This window comes from Typopeltis vanoorti, chromosome 24 (genome assembly GCF_054136105.1).
Source record: "Typopeltis vanoorti isolate ZY-2024b chromosome 24, IOZ_Tvanoo_1.0, whole genome shotgun sequence".
NCBI classification, from domain to species: Eukaryota; Metazoa; Arthropoda; class Arachnida; order Uropygi; family Thelyphonidae; genus Typopeltis; species Typopeltis vanoorti.
Window position 1 is genome coordinate 52,684,160 of NC_143572.1, and position 24,904 is coordinate 52,709,063.

General features: G+C 35.9%; 1 protein-coding gene across 1 annotated transcript in view; it reads left to right on the forward strand.

Annotated features, from left to right (window-relative positions):
- The window catches only part of Dp (transcription factor Dp), a 230,932-nt gene that overhangs the window by 184,885 nt on the left and 21,143 nt on the right, over window positions 1–24,904 (forward strand). Inside the window, exon 10 of the mRNA XM_090414181.1 lies at window positions 23,972–24,119. Within this exon, the coding sequence (XP_090270307.1) occupies window positions 23,972–24,119 (148 nt within the window). The remainder of the gene's footprint in view (window positions 1–23,971; window positions 24,120–24,904) is intronic.

A 24,904-nucleotide genomic window follows, 5' to 3' on the forward strand; every position in this document is an offset into this window, starting at 1 on the left:
CTTCGTTATGTGGATGATGTGTTTGCTATTTGGCCACATGGCTCAGACACAGTCCACTCCTTCCTAGCACACTTAAACAACCAACACCCCAGAGTCCAGTTCACCTTAGAAAAAGAGGAAAACAACACCCTCCCCTTCCTAGACACTTTAATCACCCGCCAACTTGATGGATCTTTGGTTTTCTCTGTTTACAGAAAACCCACCCACACTGGCAGATACATTCACCAGCAATTCCCCCCCCCCCTCACAACAATATGGGGTGATAAAAACACTATAACAGGGCAAAATTAATCTGCTCAGATGACAAGGCCCTGACTATTGAACTAAACCACATCCTCAACACTTTCTTAGCCAATGGCTATAACCCCCAAAAAATCCAAAAAATACTAAAACCTGTAAACCACAACCCCCCCCCCCTTTCACAATAAAGATTACACCAAGTCTATCACCATCCCCTACATCCAGGGCACCTCTGAGAAAATAACCAATATCCTCAAAAAATATGACCTTACTTCCTGTTACAGACCATATAAAAAGTTGGCATCCCTTATCCGCTCTACCAAAGACCAACCACTTCCCCTAGACCTACCTGGTGTATACCAGGTCCCTTGCAGCTGCAAATTGTCCTACTTTGGCCAAACAGGCAGAACAACAAATATCAGGATTTCAGAACACCAAGACTACATCCGGTTTTACCAGTACAGCCGCTCTGGGCTGGCAGACCATGCCTTAGATACCCACCATAAAATTCGTTGGAAGAAAACAAAAATAATTCATCGCAGCAAGTTTAAATACGAAAGATTATTCAAAGAATCTTCAGCAGCTCTAAAAAACGTTCCTAACCTCAACAAATTTGGGTGCATGAAACTGCCCCAAATTTGGGAGACTTTCATTATGAGAACTTCAGCCCAACTGCCAAGACTACCAAATTAGCCTGCAAGAGGGCACCATTAGGACTTTAGGAACAATATTAGTTTCTTGCTTTCTTCCTCATTTGCTTTGTGTTAGTTCCTGAGTGCACATACCATATCTTTATGTTCCTGAAGATGGCAATGTGACGTTGCCGAAATATAGAAGTTATTTATTAAAGTTACCTTTAATTAATATACTTTATATGCGTTGTTAATTCCGTAAACTAATTACCAGTAATAGTCTTTTCTGGATGTTCTCATTCTACATCAACCAACTTGTACAGTAAATACATTGATTCTAACTTTTATCATCCTTGTCAGAAATTTGGTGTAGCCAAACCTCTAGTAGCCAGAACTCATAAAATATGTTCTACAGATTCTCTTCTAAACAAAGAACTGTTTATTATCAGAACTAATTTTATCTCTAATGGGTATAATGCAAAAAAATAATTATGGCTATTATCCTAAACTGCCTCAAGAAATTAGTTTGTATTCCATATGTTCAGGGACTTTCAGAAAAAAATAGCAAGATTACTTCAACAGATTAACTTACAAGTCTCTTTCCATCCAATTTGCAAACAAGGGGTTATGGGATATAGAGCTATACTGGGCAGCTGATATATCCTACTTTGACAGATGTTGCACTTTTGGTTTGTTAAAAGTGAGGATGATGTTTCTGGTGGGAACCAGATACTCATGCCCACATATTAGGATTCTTCTTATGGTTGCCACTCCTTGATCCTTCAGTTTAGAACCTTCATCAAGAACATACCTTCCTTATCTCTCACCTAAAGACAGATATCTTCCTCTTTCTTATTCTGGAGTTTACAGAATCCCCTGCAGACCTAGTCGCTCTGCACAAATTCATCTTGAAGAACATCAGGAATACATCTCGCTTAAGAACCCAACAAATCCAGTTTAGCAAGCCACACATTATTTACAAAACACAGAATTCAGTGGAACAATACTGAAGTATTACACAAAGGTGAAACAACTTAAGTAGTTGTTCCACATCATGTATCTTGTTTAGAGATATCCTTCATACTTGAGTATTTACCAGTAAAGTGGCATTATACTGTTAAATATTAGGTTTATGCATTATTCACTTCTTTACCTATAGTTGATTATTGTGATCTTATGGTGCTCTCTCTTTTGGCTGTTATTTGTGCTAATTTGTTTCCATTGTTTGATTGGAAGTAGTCTAATATGATGTAGATTAAATAAGTAGCATGCAGAAAATTGTTTTCAACATTTCAGATGTTTCTGAAATTTTTTTTGACTTGTAATATTTAATAGACTGGAAAAAGCAAAACTGATTTAGTAATAGAAATTCTCCATCATCTATTCAACCTAAGCTAAAAATAATATTTAAACTAAATGTGATTTATTATATTATATTAAAGAATTTATTAATTTAATATGCTTTTTTTGAAGGTAAGGATGATATAGTACTTAGTTCAGGACTTGAGTGAACTGAGGTGGTATATAATTTGGAGAGAGAGAGAGAGAGAGATGTTGAAGAGCTGGTAGCTGCACATTGAAATGTTTATCAAATAGCCGAAAAAATGAATTAAACAAGATAGAATTAAAAATTTTTGAAGAACTGAAAATGAACAAAAAAAAAAAAAAAAAGAACAAACAAACAAAAAAACCTTATATACACAATGCCAGCAATATAACAGCATGATGGTCATTTCATTTAAATCATTGTCAGATTTAGGGAGAAAACTATGAGCTTGCTGCATACTTTTATGAAAACAGTGTATTAAGAAGTGTGGTTGGTTTGAGAATTGTGGAGATAATTTTTGTTTAATTGCCACAAGGGCAAGATTAGATAGGTCTTTTTTGTGTTTATACTGTATTGAGCGCTTCTTATCACTAGGAATTCAGAGCAACTTAATTTGGTTTAATTTTCTTAGAAATCAATAATGGCCTTGTCAATTTCAGGGGTGTTTTGATCGTATTTGCCTATAAAGATATTTCAGTAGTGAAATTTTGTCATTGCTAGTGTTTGTGTTCGTTCTCTTAATGGTAGTGGAATATAACTAATCTGGCATGAGAATATTGCAATCCTGATAATGTTAAATTCAGTGTGGCCTTAAGGAATGGGAACGAATAGCGAATCTGATGTAACAGGTATTGCATCCTGATTTGCAATTAAACTTGTAAGCAACATTATGCCACAGGAACATGTTGGTCTGGGCTATTCTGATTTTATTTTATTATTTTTGTTTTTTATATAAATAGTTAGTTGATGAAAATAATTTGGCATTTGTAAATGTTACGGATATACAGGAATTTTAAGACCATGAGATTCAGGTAAGAAGATACATGATTTTTTGGCTCAGTGAATACTATAATCTGTTTTTTTTTTGGGGGGGGGGGATATTTCTGGTGGGCTTGCTTAATGTGTTAGAAAAGTTAATTGGCGTTTTTAAATAAAATTTGAATTATTCAGATGCAAATTTTAAAATTTTTCTCACATTCATTAATTTCCATAGTGGAATTTGAATACACATCCTGGTGGTTCAAGAGCATATGTGCTATCCACTTGACCAGCCAGTGTGGCATGTCCAGAATAAATTGTTTTTGTGGTTGACCAACAAAATAATTAGCTGATATGAAAAGCAAAATTTCCTATTCATTAGGAGTTCCATTAAAATTAAGTGTGATATTGCTGTTTATAAACTTACAAATTGACATTGCATTGGCACTAATTAGTAATTCTGAAGTTTTAAATCGAACTAAGCTTTCCTTGAGTATTATTGTTCTTTCCAATATATCATCATCAAATTCCTGCCATGTACCCTCACAAGGGGCATATGGGATATGATAGTACTACATGAAAAATTTACATCATTACTAACTCCCTATCTACAATTTTCCTGCAAATCAGTCTGTTACCTGTCAAGGCTGCAACATTATCAGACCTTATATTTCTATCTTCTAAGGCACTTTTTGGCATATCAATCCACCTATGTCTTGGTCTTCCTCTGGGTCTTTTTCCTGCCAACCCAGTAGAGAAAACTTGTTTTGCTGATCTTTCCTCTCCCATTCTGCTTAAGTGACCATACCACCTGAGATTAGCTCTTCTAATGCATTCCTGGATGCCGACAATATCAAGTTCTTTCCTAATATCCTAATTTTTAATATGATATTGCCATTGATGCAATCTGTTCACGCTTCTAATCTTACTCAGGACTCTCATATCTGCGATCCCTAGTCTTTGGTCAAGTGTTTTACTTCTAACCCAGCTCTCAGATCCATAAGTTAAAATTGATTTGAACACTGTCTTGTATACAGCTAATTTAGTGTTTTGACTAATTTCTCTTTTATTCCATATAAATTTATTCAGTTCACTTCCTACCATACCAGCTTTGTTGATTCTGTTGTCTATTTCCATATTTAATTTACCATCATCATTAAAATCGTGCCTAAGTAGCTGGAATGTTTTACTTGTTCTATAGGTCTCCATTCACAATGCAGTTCATATTTTCATTGTTTCTGCCTATTTTCATTGTCTTTGTCTTTTTAATCCTGACCTTCATACCATATCTATTACAACAGCTATTCAATTTAGTCATTGAATCTTGCAGACTTGTAGCGGATTTATTTAGAAGTATAACATCGTCTGCATAAAGCAAAGCGCTGACATTAACATCTCCAATTTTGATTTCAGATTTAATACCACTTTCCTTCATAATTTGATCTATATAGATAATGCATAACTGAGGGGATAATGTACATTCTTGTCTGACACCAGATTTAACATTAAACCATCATCCTGTAATTCCTTCAATTCTAATTGCTTACTTTCAACTCAAATAAAGACTAAGTATTGCTTGATATAATGCCCCATTGACACCATATAACTGTAGCGATTTGAATAGCTTCTCTCTTGGCACCTTGTAATTTGCTTTTTCCAGATCAACAAAACTTAAATACAAATCTTTGTTATATTCCCATGATTTCTCAACTATGTCATAAAGTGAAAATCTGATCTTGACAGCTCTATTTGGCCTGAATCCAGCTTGTTCTTCACCAAGCATCTCTTCCACAATCCTTCCCAACCATTTCTCAAGTATACTGGCATAAATCTTACCAGGAACACTCAGTAGAGAAATACCTCTGTAATTTTCACAATCAGTTTTATTTTATTTCCCTTTTTATATATGGGTACTATTGAGATGAGAACTCTACTGCAGTCATCTGGAATTCATCCCTCTGAACTATGCAGTGAAGCCACTGTAAGACTTTTCTTGAGCATTTCTGGTTGAATATCATTTACTCCTGCCTTTCCACATTTCAGACTTTTGGTGGCTTTTTCTACTTCAAGTATGGATATGTATTCCTGACTGCATGCCTGGTCAGTGTTTTTTGCCACTGCGCTGTCATCACTGCTTGTTTCATTTCGCAGTTTTTCAAAGTAATTACTCCATATTTCAAGGATCAGATTTAATACCACTTTCCTTCATAATGTGATTCATATAGATAATGAATAACTGAGGGGATAATGTACATCCTTGTCTTATACCAGATTTAACATTAAACCATCAGCCTGTACTTCCTCCAATTCTAACTGCTGACTTACAACTCAAATAAAGACTAAATATTGCTTGATATAATTCCCCACTGACACCATATAACTGTAGTGATTTGAATTGCTTTTTCTCCTGTTTTCATGTCACCTTTATCATCTCTAATTCCTTTTACAGCACTCTTTCCTCATTTCTGATCTTCTTCAACAACCTCCAGAATTTCTTGCCACCTTCATGAGATTTATTTTCTATGTTCATCCCAAATTCCTCCCATGACTTTTGTTTAGCCAGTTTTACGGAGTGTTTAGCTTTCTTACATTTGTCTCTGTATTCTCTAAGAGCACAAGCTGAATTATTTGCCAGGAAATTTTGATATGTTTTCTTCTTTTCTTTCACTGCCTCTTTAACTTACTTTGTCCACCATGCAGTTCTTATTTTTCTATCCTTGAGACAACCTCACCAAATGCCTCTCTGACAGAATCAATCAGTGTTTTCTTCAGTGCTTGCCACTGAATTTCCAATGTTTGGTTCCTGTTCTGCTCAATGGTGATCAATTTCAAATCTTCTGTTCACTCTGCTGTCTTGCACCAGGGAGAAAACATCACTATCAACAATAACATAGTCAATGAGACTTTCTTATTCCTTGCCTCTTCTCTCCATGTGAATTTGTGTACATTTTTATGTTGGAACATGGTGTTAGTAATAACCAGTCCATGTCTTGAGCAGAAATCCAACGAATATTTGCCATTATTATTAGCTTTGCTCTTTTCTCCAAATTTTCCCAATATATTTTTGTATGTCTGACAATCATTTCCTACTCTGCTATTTAGATCCCCAACAAGGACCAACTTTTCCTTTTTCATTGTGTCAGTTGCTTTCCCTAAATCCTCAAAAAATTCCTCCACTTCTACCTTAGTAGAACCTTCTGTGGGACCATAGGCACAAATAAGTTTCATTGTCCAGTTCCCCATTCTGATATTTGTCCACTTCACTCTACTTGAGACTGCTTGCCATTCAAGAAGATTAGCATCGTATTTTGTGTTGAATACTATGGCTACTGCTTCTTTTCCTTGATTGTCATTGCCTGAATATAGCATTTTGTATTTATTGCTCAGAATGTTCTCACCAGTTTTTTTCTTTTTTGTTTCAGTCACCCTTATTATGTTGATCTGGTACTTATCTAATTCCTCAGCTAGCTCCATTTCTTTGCCATTCAGGCTTCTTATGTTAATAGTACCCATCTTGAACTCTGGTTATGTTGAGTTGTGGTATATTTTAGGATTTGTTCCAGTAGCTGACTTTTCGCTGTTCACCTTTGTTCCCTGGCGAAAACAACGGGGGCCTTGTTTAAACCGGCGACACCCCATCCAGCTTGAAATTCTGTCATGTTGTACCATCATTTGATATTTTGGTTTAAGCTAATAAGAATACAATTTGATCGGCTAAATCCCAAATTTCTAGCCTGCTATTTCGTTCAGTATCCTGGTAGATATCTAACAGGGTGCACCACGAGAAGTTGAGGATTGGACATTAGGTCAGAAGCCCTGGTTGGTTCTCCACATTCCTTTAAAGTCTATGTGGAGGTCTCCTCTCAGTTATACAGCTTTGACCCTATAGCACTACAATCCCATTTTATATATATATTGTGTGTACAGGTAGCCTTCGTATAAAGTGGATGTTAGGTTACACAAAAATGCAGCGTTATATAAATCGTGTTATGCGACACTTAGATCACATAGAAAAAGTAGGGTTAGATTCAGAAATCGTTTTTTTTTTTTTAAGATTATATAAACAATGACATATCCAACAAAAATATATTTTTATTTAATTCAGGTAATTCATGTAAGTCAAGAAAACATATAAACTAAGAAACAAATACATAGTTTAAAATTATAAAAAAATATAAATTGTATGTAAACTTCATTGTGCATAATACATAAATGTTTTGGGTAAATTTAAATAAAGTGTATATTTTAATCATCATCACTCTCTTCAAAACTAACATTTTGTAGATGTTCTTTATTTATGAGTGGCCAGACGTCGTCATCACTTGAACTCTCTTGGACATCATTAGTATAATTCTCATTGCATACTTTGGCTGGTTTAGTTATCAAGAAGTCAGTAATAAGACCTTGCTTACCACTTTGCTGCAATATTTTATTAAGTTGATATTATGGAGCTAAACAAATATCCAATTGTCTCGTGAATTTTCCAGAGCCCTCTATTGAGAGATCATTATCCATAAAATAACTTTCTTGTCAAGTCCAATCCTATTGCTAATTTCTTTAAACTGAATTCTTTAACAGATTTATCACAATCAGAATCTTTGGCAGAACTTTCCCTGCCATTTAGTTTGACACCATCTAATTGTACTAGTTCCTCCTCATTTAAATCTATTTCCCCATCAATTAATTCACTATTGAAGAGATTGGAGCACTTAAGAAGTTCGTGAAGGTTGAGTCTCATGTGCTGATCGAAACTGAATGTATCTTTAGTCTTGTTGAATTGTTACCTTGGCAATTTACAGTGGGTGGGTCCCTATTAACAAACGCATATATTGCAAAAGCGTTCTAAGTGGCCATTACTATAAAAAAAAACATTACATATTGTATGTAACTCACCAAAAAATAAAGTTCTCAGCTTGAGATTAACAGACTTGTGATTTTTCATGCGCTTTCCTTGCAGAAAACGAAGACAATTTTCAACAATAAATACTTTATACGGTAAACAATTGACGTACATATGTGCTAAAGGGTATTTCCCCTAATATAAATTCGCTACCTATAACTACATGCACGATATAGGCAGATGCAAATTTAACGAAGATAAAATTTGATTTTTAAGTCTCGCATTGAAAAATATATGAAAAGATAAAGGGTAACTACAGTTTGTAGACCGTCTTATATCGAAGCCGCGTTATACGAGGGTTACCTGTTGTGTGTGTGTGTGTGTGTGTGTGTGTGTGTGTGTGTGTGTGTGTGTGTATTGGAAAGTTCAATAATAATTTGTTCAGTAATTTCATTGACTTAAAACACTGCGATAATTAAGTATAAAAGTTTAATAAGGACGCAACAAGTTTCGTTGGTAAGCCAACTTCATCAGGTGTCAAAGCTCAAGAGTATGTACAAAAGGATCGACAGAAACATTACACACACAGCAACAGAGCTTTCAAAAACTGTAGTTAAGTTCGAATTAGAATCCGTGCTTCAGTTCTAGCTACATTTATTGTGTATGTGTGATCTTTTGAGACTGCTAATACTGAATAGCAGAGCCATGTGAGTCTGTTAAATTGTAACTAAGGTTGTTATTTATGTTGGTAGAATTGAAGGTGATTTCTTTTGACTCCAGAATACATCTTAAAGTTCTTCATAACATTTGTGAATATTAGAAGTTAGATTCCAGTCTATTTGTTGTTGGCAGCCTTCATCAGAGTTTACAGAGAACAAGACGTGGCTGGTGAGGGCACTGGCTCGGATTCTATTATAAGAGATGTCTCTTTTGTGTTCTTCAAGATGGAGAAAGATTGATTTATCAGTCTGTCCGTAATATGGTTTACCACAACTACAAATAATTCTGTATATACTCCTGGGAACTGAAGATAGTGATGTTTTCTTTAGGCTCACTAAGGATAGAACGGACTTTTGGTAAAGTAGAGAAGCACGTTTTGATGTTGAACTTTTTTTTAATATTCTTGCCTGTTTTGGGGAGAGGGAACTGATGTAAGATAAGGAGATGTAAACTCTGGGGATAGTAGAATCTTCATTGGTTTGGTGACGACTGTGAAATAGACGATGAACTCAAAACGTATCCTGGAATCAAAAGAAATTGCTCACGATTCTATCCACATGAATAGCAACCTTAGTTATAATTTACCAGACTCACTCTGCTATTCAGTATTGGCTGTTTCGCAAGATCACACGCACACATATAAATGTAGCTAGAACTGAAGCACTGACTCCGATTGAAATTTAACTACAGTTTTTTGAAAGCTCTGTGTTGTGTGTAATGTTTCTGTTGGTCTTTTTGTATATCCCTTTGTGCTTTGACACCTGATGAAGTTGGCTTATCAACGAAACTAGTTGTGTCCTTATTAAACTTTTATTCTTAATTATCTCAGTGTTTAAGTCATTAAAATTATTGAACATGTTCATAAACCGAGTCAATCTGCATACAAATAACCATATTCCTTATGGTGAGGATACTCAACATCTCATTAAGGATTACTAAAAGACACTCAGGAATATTGGACTTTTCACCAACAAACTGGTCTTCTTAAAAAGATGTAAGTGCTATTCTGTTAAATCTTGATTTCTTGATTTCAAAGAATCCATCAGAACAGCTCAGGCGCATAGAATTTACCAGAAGGCAAAACTCAAACTTCTATTGGAACGAATTGTAGATACTAAACGCACAAAGAAAAGTTTATTAGAAAATTGCTTAGAGGTTTCCTTAGACGATGTCATGGAACAACATGAAAGAAATCAGCGCACTTTTGGCTTCAAGAATCCAAAACATAAACATATTTAAACTTATCGGAAAGTTCGATTCTGTCAAATGTACATTGGAACGTTCCTCCTCAACTTATGCTTCCCTTGTTTTTAAAAAAAGTAGTTGTAAATAAATCTTCACATATCCTCACAACAGTGGAAGAAAGTATTCTTGCCAAGGGACTCAATTTTGTCCTTTCTCCAAATCCATTTCCAAAAGTTGCCTCCTTACTTCCAACTCAAGACACAAATCTACTATGGATGGAAGCTATTTTTACAATTAATAATGCAAAGCCATCTTCCGAGAACATTTCCCCTAGTGAAAGACAAGACATTAAAAAACTGAGAAAGAACAAAGATATTATCATCCTTCCAGCTGACAAAGGAAATGCCACAGTCATTCTAAATAAAACAGACTACCACCATAAAATTCTTGAATTATTAGAAGATACTTACTCTGAACTTAATAGGGATCCCATAAGAGAGTTACATAATAGGACCAACAATTTTCTAAAATCAACTTCGGAATTACCAAGGAATATCCGCGTTTTGAATATTCCTTGGTAATTTCTCAGATCCGTTCATCCTCTTATCCCACGGTTGTACGGCCTTCCTAAGATTCACAAAATAAATACTCCCTTAAGACCATAGTTGAAGGCATCGACTTGCCCACTTACAATTTCTCTAAATATCTCACCTCTTCCTTAAAACATCTCACAGGTAAATCCTATTCTTACATCAAGAATTCAGCTGACTTTGTTTCCAAGATCAAAAACCTCAAACTGAACAAATCAGATATGATGGTAAGTTTCAACATAGTTTTGCTCTTTACCAATATACCAACCCAGGAGGTTCTCGCTATTCTCAAGAATAAATTATCAAAAAAGTTCTTTGCTTTGCTGACTCATTGTGTTGACTCACGCTACTTCAGATTCGAAGACAAGATCTACAAACAAAACACCGAACTAGCCATGGGTAGTCCACTTTCTCTGCTGTTAGCAAACATATTTCTTGAAGACTGAAGATAAAGCATTTTTTTTTTTTTTTTTTTTTTTTGCTATGCTGAAACCTCAAATCTGGCTCCATTATATTCGTAATATTTTTCTTATATGGGAACACAGCCCAGATAACCTCAAAGTTTTCTTGGATCATTTAAATAATTTCGTCACAACATCAAATTCACCTCTGAGCTAGAAGTTAACAATTGTCTTTCTTTTTTAGACATAAAGCTAACCAGGAGTACTGATAATATTAAAATTTCAATCTTCAGGAAACCAACACATACAGATAGATACCTCCCACCACTACCCTCCACAGAAATATGGCATATATATTCTTGCACATCTGGCCAGATCCTTATTATCAGATGACGAAGAGCTTAAAAATGAACTTAATTTCCCCAAAAGGGCCTTTATCAATAATGGTTTCTCTCTAAAAAGTATTGAGAAACTTCTATTTCACTGTCTTCAACAAACCAATGAAGATTCTACTACCCCCAGAGCTTACATCACTTCCCTCTCTCCGAAACTGGCAAGAATATTTAAAAAGTTCAACATCAAAACGTGCTTCCCTACTTTACCAAAACTCCAATCTATCCTTGGTCAGCCTAAAGAAAAACATCGCCATCTTCAGTTCCCAAGAGTATACAGAATTATTTGTAGTTGTGGTAAACCTATTATGGACAGAATGATAAATCAATCTTTCTCCATCTTGAAGAGCACAAATGAGACATCTCTTATAATAGAATCCGAGCCAGTGCCCTCGCCAGCCACGTCTTGTTCTCTGTAAACTCTGATGAAGGCCGCCAACACCAAACAGACTGGAATCTAACTTCTAATATTCACAAATGTTACGATGAACTTTAAAGACTTATCCTGAAGTCGAAAGAAATCACCCTCGATTCTACCCACATAAATAGCAACATTAGTTACAATTTACCAGATTCACATAGCTCTGCTATTCAGTATTGACTGTCTCGCAAGATCACACAACGCATATAAATGTAGCTAGAACTGAAGCATGGACTCCAATTCAAACTTAACTATAGTTGTTTGAAAACTTTGTTGTTGTAAGTGTGTAATGTTTCTGTCTTTCTTTTTGTATATACCTTTGTGCTTTGACACCTGATGAAGTTGGCTTACCAATGAAACTAGTTGTGTCCTTATTAAACTTTTATTCTTAATTATCTCAGTGTTTTAAGTCATTAAAGTTATTGAACATGTTCATAAACAGAGTCAATCTGCATGCAAATAATATATATATATATATATATATAGCGTATACAAACAAAGTTTGCACTTAAAGTATCTTCACAGTTTCACTTGTTTATAGAGGATGTTGACCTCACATTGACTGGCTCAGTATCTCATAATGCAAAAAGCATTACAGGAGAAGCCACGTTTGATCTCCATTGAGATCTTATCAGTGGGAGCAGGACCCCAGACCTTGGAAGGTGCCAAAGTTGAATCAATGCATTATCAGCTATTATTAAAATACTCTAGATCCAAGACAGATGTTGAAAGTTTTGCATGTAGTGAAAAAGTAACTTATATTTGAAATTATATTCTTGTTTAATCCTTTACAAAAGGATTAGCAAACAAAATTTGTGCATGAAATATCTTCATGACTGGGCAGCTTCTGTATACAAGGAGCTAATCACAAAGATTCATGCACAAATTTTGTTTGGTACACTTGGGATTAAAGAAGAATATAATTTTTTTGTCAAATATAATTTGCTTTGTAACAGATGAAAAAAAAAAAACTTTCAATGTCTATCCCTGAGAAGCCAAGTTCTTGGCCATGACAGGCTGTTGAGCTCAACACATTTAGGAAAGATAGCTGTAATTATTTACCTGGAAAAAAAAAAAAAAAAAAATATATATATATATATATATAAAGATAAAGATACCACGCAATTTTATAAACTTGGTTTTAATTATTTTTCCCAAGTAAGCAAACAAGCTTACTTTGTAAAAAGGATTAAAACCAAGTTTATAATGCTTAGTATCTTTAACATATGTATACCCAAGGTAAAAAATTTCTAAAAAAAAAAAAAATTCTCCAAATTCTTAAAGATGACATTCATTATATTCACCTCTCTTAGTCTTGGCAATTAGTTGTAAACAGTTTAAACTATGCTAAAAAAAAAAAAAGTAGTTTAAAATTTGACAAAAGAATACTTTTTGAAAGTTCACAAGCTCGCATTCCTCAGTGCTTCTTTATACATGTACAGTCAGTTTACTTGTCACGTGCTCAATACCTTACACCAAATCAATGGCACACATTCAGCCCACCTAATATATAAGATCCAGCATAAGTCAGGACTCTAGCCAATCTTCAGCTAGTATTATTACTATTATTACGGGCAACTCCAGGGAGTCATTAGACTCATCGAGGGAGGCCCCAAATCATATTCACCACAACTATTTGACATTCATACAGTATCTATCATACCTCGCCTTAAACTCATTCACTGTCACAGCATCCACCACAGACTCAGGGAGCGCATTCCACTCATTCACGACTCTAAAAGTAAAGAACCCAGCTCTAACACCTTTACTAACCACAATTTTGCCCAGTTTCCATGGGTGTCCCCTAGTCCTCCCACAACCAGCCCTGTTCTCAAAAATATCTTCTGAATTAATTTTATAGAAACCCTTCAGTAATTTGAATGACTCAATCATATCTCCCCTCCTCCGCCTATCAACCAATTTTTGCAACCCACAAATCCTCAACCTATTCTCATACGGTTCATTCCACAGACCTGCTATCATCTTGGTCACTCGCCTCTGGATCCTCTCCACCTCCTCCCCATCAAGAAGAAACCTAGGTGACCAAATCTGAGCACAGTAGTCTAGATGGGGTCTTATCAAGGCTCGATACAGAGGAACAATAACCTGCTTGTCTCTGCTTGTCAATGTATTCTTCAGCAACAGTGATTTGATGAGCTGTTTTGGTCACTTTTGCAATGTGTCCCCTAAATTTCAATTCCTTATCTACCAACACTCCTAAATCTCATGCCTCATCAATTTCCTGGAGCACGGTTCCACCAATGCAGTAAACTGCCGCCAATCTTTTCACCCCAAAATGCATAACCTTACATTTTGCCACATTAAACTGACATCCATTCTCCTTAGCCCAGACCTCCAATCTATCCAAATCATCCTGCAAAATTTTGACGTCATCTGCATTCACTATTGCCCTATCCAACTTCGCATCATCCGCAAACAAACGAACTGTTCCTCTCGGATCATTTCCTATATCATTTATGAACAAATTAAACAGCAGTGGTCCAAGAACAGATCCTTGTGGCACACCACTAGTCACAGGCCGTCTTGTGGACTCTACTCCTGAGTAAACCACTCTCTGATATCTCTCCATCAACCACCCTCCTATCCATCTCACCAACCCTATGTCCATTCCCATATGCTGCAATTTACTGATTAGAATTCCATGTGGAATCCTGTCAAAGGCCTTGGCAAGGTCCAGTAGAATCACCATAAACCCATTACCCTTATCCAGTTCAGCCGTCACTGTGTTATAATACGTGAGCAAGTTACTGAGGCATGACCTACCCTTCACAAAACGATGCTGTCCCCGATACAGTATCCCATTTTTTTCTATCCAATCTTGTATTTTCCTCTTGACTATTTTCTCTAAGACCTTGACAATGATTCCTGATATGCTAATCGGTCGGTAATTCACAACAGCAGTCCTGGTGTTGTGAATTGTGGTTAGATTGTGGCTAGCAATCTCACACCATTTGGTGTGAGATTGCTAGCCACAATCTCACACCAAATGGCCTCAAATGTGCTCTTTTCTCTATCCTGTAATTCATCTTCTATTCTCCTTGGCTGGAGTTCATCAGCTATCATCAACAATACTCCTCCCCCCATTTTATTCTCTCTGTCATTCCTGAACACACTATACCCATCACATTCAATCCCACTAGTTATATCATCTACAGTCAGCCATGTTTCACTAATACCTATAACCTGTGGTCTGGAAGTGCCAACCATGGCCAAAAACTCTTCCTTCTTGTTCCTAATACTCCTAGTATTAGTGTACATGAATTTAAGACCCCCATTAGCCCCAACCCTACCTTGATGCCTTATATTAACTATCCCACTCAGATTTGTTGTCCTTATTTGCTCTGGCATATTATATTCATTCTTACATTCAACTGCCTCCATAAGGACTGTATCTCTACTCCCCCCCCCCTAACAAATCTAGTTTCCCTGAATTTGCACATCCACTACATTCAGCAACACTTTCTCAAGTCTTACACCGTAACCATTCAAATGCAAGCCATCCATCTTATATAGATCCTTTCGCCCATCAAACTCACTCCACACATCCACAAATTCCACACCACTCGTCATACATAACCCACGCATAAAGTCATTTGCAATTATAGCCCTCCTTTTAAATTAGAAACCATTCCATACCAACTGGCTGGAATGTACATGTAATCATGATGTTAATATATGTATATAGATAGATGCATAGACTTGTTGTTGCGCCCAATGTGTCTACAACCAACAGATAACACTAATAATAGGACTCTACTGTTGATGTATAATTTTTTTTTTTTTTTTCCACCAGAGGTCAGGCCAACAATTGCTGTAGTGGTTGGTCAGTAACTTTAACAAACCAGTTTGATTGTAGTGTAGCTTGTTTTCTGTGTATAATTGTATGCTCCAGAAGATGACCTTGACATAAAGGTCGAAACGTCGAATGTAGATTTTAAACTAAAGTTTTTATTCAAACACAATAGTTGTCTCCATAATTTTCAAAAATGCATACAGTCAGTTTAGTTGAGAATTCTTTGCTCTATTTCACTCAAAATAAAGTACTAGTTCAATAAGGCTATCAGTTCAGATGTCTTTTAGTAATCATATTCTCAGGCCCTTTTTAAATCTACTTAAAGAAAAAAAAAAGAAAATCCTCAGAGAGATAGAGAAGCTTCTTGCTGGCTTCTTTTCTTTAAATTGAAAATAAATAATTAAAAATATCCTATGTTAGTAGCCTTCAGTTGTTGAAAGTCTTACCAAAAATTCTCTTTTAGAAAATGATCTACAAAGAATACTAGAAATAGAATGCTGTTGATTGGATAGTTGGGCTGGACTATATACTCAGTTAAAGAATCATTGCTCTCTTGTCCCAAAATAATGTTCCATTTCTTGTCTCCAACATTAGTGGCTAGTATGTATAATTGAACTTTCTAATGTTCATTTCTGTTTTCCATATCTTAACTTTCCTCTTTCTTTTCTATAAACAGTCTTCCATTTGAATTTCAGTTTCACAGTTGTTAAGTTTTTGCTGATTCCTTGAAGTAATCTTTGTATGTACAGTATCCCCCCCCCCCCCCCGAGTTATGTAAGTAATGCGTTCCGTAACCTTGAGACATAACTTGAATTTTACGTAAGTCAAATTTGTAAATTGCTTAAGTGTAACTTCGTAAGAAACTGCAATATTTATTATTATATGTGTGTATGTATAGATATGTACAGTATATTATTTACACAGTATTATTTTATAAATGAAATATCATGCAGCAGTATTTACTCAGATATAAACTATAAAAGTATGAAAAATATATAAAAGAATATAAAAACAAAACTGAAATAACACTTTTCAAATAAAAAAATGTCTTGTGACAGCTAATTTAGCACTGAAGTGGGAGAGTCGCCGCTGGTGGTGGATGGTTGTGAAGAGAAACGCTGTTCTCTGGCAACTTCTACCCCTCCCGATGTTGAAGGCTGAGTGTAGTCAGGGTCGTCTGAGTTATCATCTTGACATTGTTGTGAGCGGCATCTCACAAACATGTCTAGAGTAGATTGTGTGGTCACACGCTTTTTGTCATCTTAGATGGCCTTGTAGCTAGACATATCGGAATGGATACGGCAACTGACATTCTCGAACCGCTCGGTGTTTGGATCCATCGATTCTAATTTTGCTAGCGCCATGTCTGTCAGGTTAAAAGCCTTGGCTAGTCCCTTTGTTGTAAATTTCTTAATGTCTGGAATTGGCAGTTCAATCGGCATAGTATTTTCTTCGGAATTTCGGAATGCCTCCAACTGAATAAGGTCATCATTAGTAAGCTCTTCATCGTGACTCAAAAGAAGCTCGTTAATGTCAACATTATCCACTTCCAGCTCTAATTGCTCTGCCAGTTGCATACACGTCTCCGTCACTTGCTGTAATTCTTGTGTCAACTCAACAACCATATCAGTCATTGTCTACTCTCCTTCCTTTAAACGATTTTGCACCATTTCTGGGCAGAGTTTCTTCCACACAGCATTCATTGTTGTCCGCTTGACTTCATCCCATGCCACCCCGATGTTTTTGATAGCATCAAGGATATTATAATTCTTCCAGAAATCACAAAGAGTAATGCCCTCACCACTATCAATGGCCTTGATTGCTTGGGAAACATACGCCGCATATAGTAGGCTTTGAAAGTCGCAATAGCACCTTGATCCATAGGTTGCAACAGTACAGTGGTTCTAGGAGGCAGGTAAACAACTTTTACGTCAGAATGAAAGTCATCCAACTCTTCCGGGGTGACATTGTCCAGGAGGAGAAGCACTTTAAACAGGATTCCTTTCTTGGCACAATATTCCTTCACCTGGGGAATGAAGTGGTTATTGAACCAGTCTGCGAACAGCACATGTGCAACTCGAGCCTTGGTATTGGATTTCCAGATTATGGGCAGCCTACTCGGGTCAATGTTCTTAAACGCCCGTGGTCTTTGGGAATAGTACGCTGTAAGCGGTTTAAGTTTCAAGTCCCCTGAAGTGTTGCCACCAATCATAACAGTGATCCAATCTTTTGCGACCTTGAATCCAGGCATAGATTTTTCCTCTTTTGCAATAAATGTCCGTGTTGGCATCCTCTTCCAAAACAGCCGTTTCGCTGACATTAAATATTTGTCAGGCAAATATTCTCCCTCCTCAATTATTTCTGCCAGAAGTTCAGGAAATTTACTTGCTGCGCCTGTATCTGCACTTGCTGCCTCGCCCGTGACTTTCATGCTGTGTAGATTTGTACGCTTCTTGAATCATTCGAACCATCTAGCACTAGCTTTAAATGCTCTCTCCGTGTCCGTGATGCCAGCCTTCTCTTGTAAATCTTAATATAAAGACCTAGCCTTTTCCTGGATAATCAGAAAACTCAACGGTATCTGCTTCTATGTCAGATCCTCAATCCAGTAAGAAAACAATTTCCCCATCTCTGAAATCACGCCCAGCCTCTTCTTGGTAATGATTGTACCCTTCAACGTTACCGCACCTTTCATGCTTTCAACAATGCAAACTTTATCCTTCACTATCGAAATAGGTCGATTTATATCCCTAGCTATTGTTGATATAATTTTCCCGTCTTCATACAAACAAATTATTTTCAACTTTTCTTCTAAAGTAATTGCAGACCTTTTGTTTTTTAGATTTATTACCAGTGCATTCGGTTTTGCATTTCGAATCCATTTTAAGGGTAAATAAACAACGAACACTAATGGTGATAACCAAGTGACTAAACTAACCGCGCGAGGCATGGACTACTTACGTCACGGGAAAGGAGGAATTGTTTATGGAGTTCTTATTTCTAATTTGGTAGGTTTCAGTTTGAATGTTACGGCTTTTGCGCACTTGCCCTCTACTGCTCTCGGCGTTTACCGGTAACCTGTCACTGCCTGTTACTATTCGTTACATTTGCTGTGAATGCAGAGTCTAGTTAACATTATGTCGTTGCATACTGCAATGGATGTCAAAGACGCAAACATGTTCATACGCGCTAGTAGTTGTAATTTTCGACATTTATTACATAACTGCGATGTATAACGTAAGTCGGGGGGGGGGGGGGGGGGGGGTTACTGTATTTTGTTACAAACTGGTTTGATTAAAGTTAAGAGCAGTCTCCTTTTGTAGATTCGACAAATTGAACAATATAGTTTGTCTATTAAGGTGATAAGTTCTTGATTTCTGCTGAAAAAGTATGATTCTTGAACTTGATAACTTAACTCTGTGCCAAAGATTTCTTTATTGTTATGAAACATCCATGAATGTCAGCAATATTTTATAACACAAACTTAACAAAAGTTACCTGAACAATAAAAAATAAAAACAAATGCAACTAATATCATCATCAAATTAATTTGATGTACCCATTCAGGGTACATCAAATGTACCCTCAATGGGCACATGGCATTAATTATTGCCATCAGCATCAATGGGGGTGTACAGGATATGATAGTACTACATGAAAACTTGAAATCATTACTAAATCCCTATCTACAATTTACCTCCAAATCAGTCTGTTTACTTGTCAAGACTCCAACATTATCAGATCTTATATTTCTATCGTCTAAGGCACTTTGTACCGTATCAATCCATTTATATCTTGGTCTTCCTCTGGGTTGTTTTCCTGTCAACCTGATGGAGAACACTTGTTTTGCTAATCTTTCATCGCCCATTCTGTTTAAGTGACCATTCCACCTGAGATTAGCTCTGCTAACTCATTCCTGGATGCTGAAAATATCAAGTTCTTTCCTAATATCCGCATTTTTTTTAATATATTGCCATTGATGCCATCTGTTCACACCTCTAATCTTTCTCAAGACTCTCTCATATCTGTGGTCTTTAGTCTTTGGTCAAGTGTTTTACTTCTGACCCAGCTCTCAGATCCATAAGTTAAAACTGGTTTGAACACTGTCTTGTATACAGCTAATTTAGTGTTCTGACTAATTTCTCTCTTATTCCACATGAATTTATTCAATTGGCTTCCTACCATACCAGCTTTGTTGATTCTGTTGTCTATTTCCAATTTACCACCTTCACTAAAAATTGTGCCTAAGTAGCTGAAATATTTTACTTGTTCCACAAGTTCTCCATTCCCAACGCAGTTGACATTTTCAATGATTCTGCCTATTTTCATTGTGTTTTAAATGCTGACCTTCATACCAAATCTATTACAACAGTTATTCAATTTAGTCAGGGAATCTTGCAAGCTTGTAGCGGATTTATTTAGAAGTGTTCGCATAAAGCAAAGAGCTGACATTAACATCTCCAATTCTAATATCATGTTTAATAACACTTTCCTTCATAATGTGATCCATATAGATAATGAATAACAGAGGGGATAATGTACATCCTTGTCTCACACCAGATTTAATATTAAACCATCATCCTGTAATTCCTTCAATTCTAACTGCTGACTTACAACTCAAATAAAGACTAAATATTGCTTGATATAATGCCCCATTGACACAATATTACTGTAGCGTATTGAATGGCTTCTCTCTTGGCACCTTGTCATATGCCTTTTCCAGATCAACAAAACTTAAATACAGATCTTTGTTATATTCCCATTCTTTCTCAACTATTTGTCGTAAAGTGAAGATCTGATCCTGACAGCCTCTATTTGCCCTGAATCCAGCTTGTTCTTCACAAAGCTTTTCGTCCACAATTTTTTTCTCAAGTACTAGCATAAATCTTACCAGGAACACTCAGTAGGGAAATACCTCTGTAATTCTCACATTCAGTTTTATTTCCCCTTTTTATATATGGGTACTATGTGAGCTCTACTCCAATCATTGGGAATTTGTCCCTCTGTCCACACCGTCTAAACTATGCAGTGCAACCACTGTAAGACTTTTATACCACCATACTTAAGCATTTTTGGTCGAATATAATCTACTCATGCTGCCTTTCCACATTTCAAGCCTTTGATGGCTTTTTCTACTTCAAGTATGGATATGTATTTCTGACTGTATGCATGTTGAGTGTTTTTTTACCACTCTGCTATCACTGCTTGTTTCATTTAGCAATTTTTCGAAGTAATTACTACATACTTCAATGATATCTTTTTCTCCTGTTTTCATGTCACCTTTATCATCTGTAATTCCTTTTACAGCACTCTTTCCTCCATTTCTGAGCTTCAACAACCTCCAGAATATCTTGCTGCCTTCTTGATATTTATTTTCTATGGTCTTGCCAAAGTCCTCCCATGACTTTTGTTTAGCTAGTTTTACACAGTGTTTCACTTTCTTACATTTGTCTCTGTATTCTCTAAGAGCAAATGCTGACTTATTTGCCAGGAACGTTTGATATGATTTCTTCTTTTCCTTCACTGTCTCTTTAACTTCCTATATCCACTATGGAGTCCTTATTTTTCTATCCTTGCAGACAACCTCACCACATGCCTCTCTGGCTGAATAAATCAGGGTTTTCTTCAAGGCTTGCCACCGACTCTCCAAGGTTTGGTTTCTGTTCTCAAACTCTTTCATTTTTTCTTCAATGATCTTTGTATATATTAGTCTACAGCTCACATTTGAGAGCTGCTCAACTTTTATTTGCTTTAAAACTTTCTTACATGTTATCCTTTTCAATATGAAATTCAGTTTTATCCTACTCAAGACTAAATTATGATCACTTCCAATTTCAAATCCTCTGTACACTCTGGTGTCCTGCACCAGGGAGAAAACATCACTATCAACAATAACATAGTTAATGAGACTTTTCTTATTCCTTGCCTCTTTTAAATCTCCATGTAAATTTGTGCACATTTTTATGTTGGAACATGGTGTTAGTAATAACCAGTCCATGTCTTGAGCAGAATTCCAACAACTATTTGCCATTATTATTAGCTTTGCTCTTTTCTCCAAATTTTTCCAAAATATTTTTGTATGTCTCACAATCATTTCCTACTCTGCTATTTAGATCCCCAACAAGGACCAATTTTTCATTGTGTCTGTGGCTTTTTCTAAAGCCTCAAAAAATTCCTCCACTTCTACCTTAGTAGAACCTTCTGTGGGACCATAGGCACAAATAAGTCTCATTGTCCAGTTCCCCATTCTGATATTTGTCCACATCGCTCTACTTGAGACTGCCTGCCATTCAAGAAGATTAGCCTCATATTTTGTGTTGAATACTATGGCTACTCCTTCTTTTCCTTGATTGTTATTTCCTGAATATAACATTTTGTATTTGTTGCTCAGAATGATCTCACCAGTTTTTGCCTTTTTTGTTTCAGTCAACCCTATTATGTCGATCTGGTACTTATCTAATTCCTCAGCCAACTCCATTTCTTTGCCATTTAGGCTTCTTATGTTGATAGTACTGATCTTTAACTCTAGTGATGTTGAGTTGGGGTGCGTTTTCAGATTTGTTCTAGTAGCTGACTTTTCACTGTTCGCCCTGGTTCCCTGGTGTAAATAACGGAGGCCTTGTTTAACCGGGCGATGCCCCGCCCGGCATGAAATTTTGTCATGTTGTACAATAATTTTGTATTTTGGTTTAAGCCAATAAGAATACAATTTGGTCGGCTAAATCCCAAATTGGCAGCCCACCCTCGTTCTTTCAGTATCCAGGTAGATACCCAACAGGGTGCACCACAGAATGTGAAGATTGGACATTAGGTCAGAAGCCTTGATCGGTTCTTCACATTCCTTTAAAGGCTATGTGGAGGTATCCTCTAAGTTATACAGCTTTGATATCAGTTGTGTCATGTGAACATTTCAGTTTGGTGTGCTGTCATGTCTTATGCAACTCATCCTAGAGATTTCATGTCAGTTAGACCGTATGATTGCATTTTTATCGATGTATGAAAGTTTTAAGAGTGTATAGCACATCAGTGTTCATCTTAGTTGGTCTAATGCAATTAATTGTAACCAAATCTGAGCAGAGTGGAGAGACAATGTGTTTTTTTTAAGATTCTGTATATTAGAAAACAGTAATGAAGAAGAATGCTATATTTGGTTGGTATATTTGAATTACTCAAAGGTGTAAAATTTGGAAGAGACCTCCAACTACAATACTGTTTCCCCATTGTAAATATGGGCAAAAAGTTATAAATTTATTAAGAATTATGTATATTAAAAACTTGGCTATATTTTATATAAAAACTTATCTTCCACATCAGTTCACACTTCATGCATGCAAAACAGATGAAACCCAGAAAACAAAAAAAGCAACTCATGAGCACAATATGAACGATAGTCTGAATCCTGCTTCTGCATTCACAGTTTGGAGTATAGGACCAGTTTCATTTATGCAACAGATGTTTACATGTTCGATGTTTTGTTCTGATCCGATTTAAAGTAGTCCATACCTGTCAGGGAAGATTGAAGCCCTCCAGGCAACATGTTGGATTTGAAGTTTGGAGGTATGTTGAAGCGAATTTTCTCCCCATGATTCGCATAGGTCGAAGTTCTGGTCATTCATTTGTATTGCACTCCTCCAGACAGTGTGCCTGTATTTCATGTCTTGGTGGATAGGCAAGGAACTGTTTCCGGTTATTTTTGTCAATAATTTGCTTAAAGCTTGGGTCCTGTGAAGTGAAGGAGGGGCTATATTACTGAGAGTTGGAGTCAGTAGCCAGGAGTAATCTTAGAGCACCAGAGATTATCCTCATAGTTTTATTCAGCTGGACAAATTATGAAGATAATCTTAGGGTTGTTTTTCTTAAAATGAACACAACTTGGTGTTCAACACCGATAATAATAAAATAGTGAATACACCATTTGAAATGCATGTATCTACAAGAAGAGTGTTTGCAGATATATTGTACATAATAATGATGTCATATTCACTACAGAAATAATTTCATTATTTTCATGTGAGTATTGCTAATATGGAAAGTGGCAAAATGAGTCTTTTTGTTTTTTAATTATGTGCAGTATTCTTTGCAATCACCAGTCCCTTACTGATAATAGTTGCTTTGTTTTTTGGATTAAAACAGATGAATTGTAATATTTGCATAGCAACACTATTATGTCATGAAGAATGAAATAATTAAAGTACTCTTTCCAAACTTTACGCTTTCAAGTCCAGTTGATGCCACTGATACATAGACCATGGTGTCAGTTGTTGGATAAATTGAGTAATTAGAGAAATTTTCTGTTCTTGTGGATTTGATAATGAGCAGAACTAAATAGGTGATATTTTACTGATGTTCACACTTGAAATTGTGCATTAATAAAATTAAAACTGTTCCATTACATGAAAAAATGTAGCTTTATTTTATTCATTTTTTGCAGAAATGGCACAAGGAGGAGGTGATTTACCACCAGGCATGACTAGTGAAAATGGAAATACTGTCAAGATTGAAGACTCAGAATTAATTAGTGTTTTAGGAGATCAGTTGAATTCACCTAAAACATTATTTAATTCTTCACTAACATATAGGTTTGTATTGGTCTGTTTCATTGTTGTCACTAAGCAAAACATTTCATTTGAAGATGAACATTCATGTGCTATTTTAAATTTTGCTTATTTTTAATTGTATAAGTCAGTGTTTTTCAACCTTTCTAAGCCCAAGGACCAGTAAAATGCCTAAAACAATTCTACGGACCACTAATTATGTAATTTTTTTAAAAACCTATATGGAGTTATCATTATTTGGGAAAATCTGCCATTTATAACGTAAAAAAATCTAAAAACATGTTTTGAATACATGTGGAAATATAATTAACTAAATTGGAAGAAAACGATTAAGTGTATCATCATTGAAGAAAGTTTTAATTTTTATTAAACAAATAAGTAATAGGTTATAATTATATTACTACTTACTTTTAATGAGATGGTTGAGCTTCTCGGCCCTTGCAAAGTTGCTGGATATCTGGCTCAATATTGGTCAACTTCAGTCGAAGATCGGCACACACACGCACTAAGACAAATTCTGTATTTTATTTTTATTTAAAGGAGTGATGAAAATCCTTTCTCAGAAAGATAGGTTGTAGAAAACTTCATGACGGGTCTCGATGCTTCTTCAGAATTTGGGAAATTCATTTCTCACTGAAGGCAAGATCCAGAATTGAGCCGAACCAAGATCACGTAATTGCATTTTTAAGCCCACTGTCACTTGAAAGCTCAATTAACTGTTTTTTTTTTTTTTTTTTGTTTTTTTTTTGTTTTTTTTTCCCCGATAACGAAAGGCCGTTCTCATGACTGCAAGCCTGAAATAGATCGCG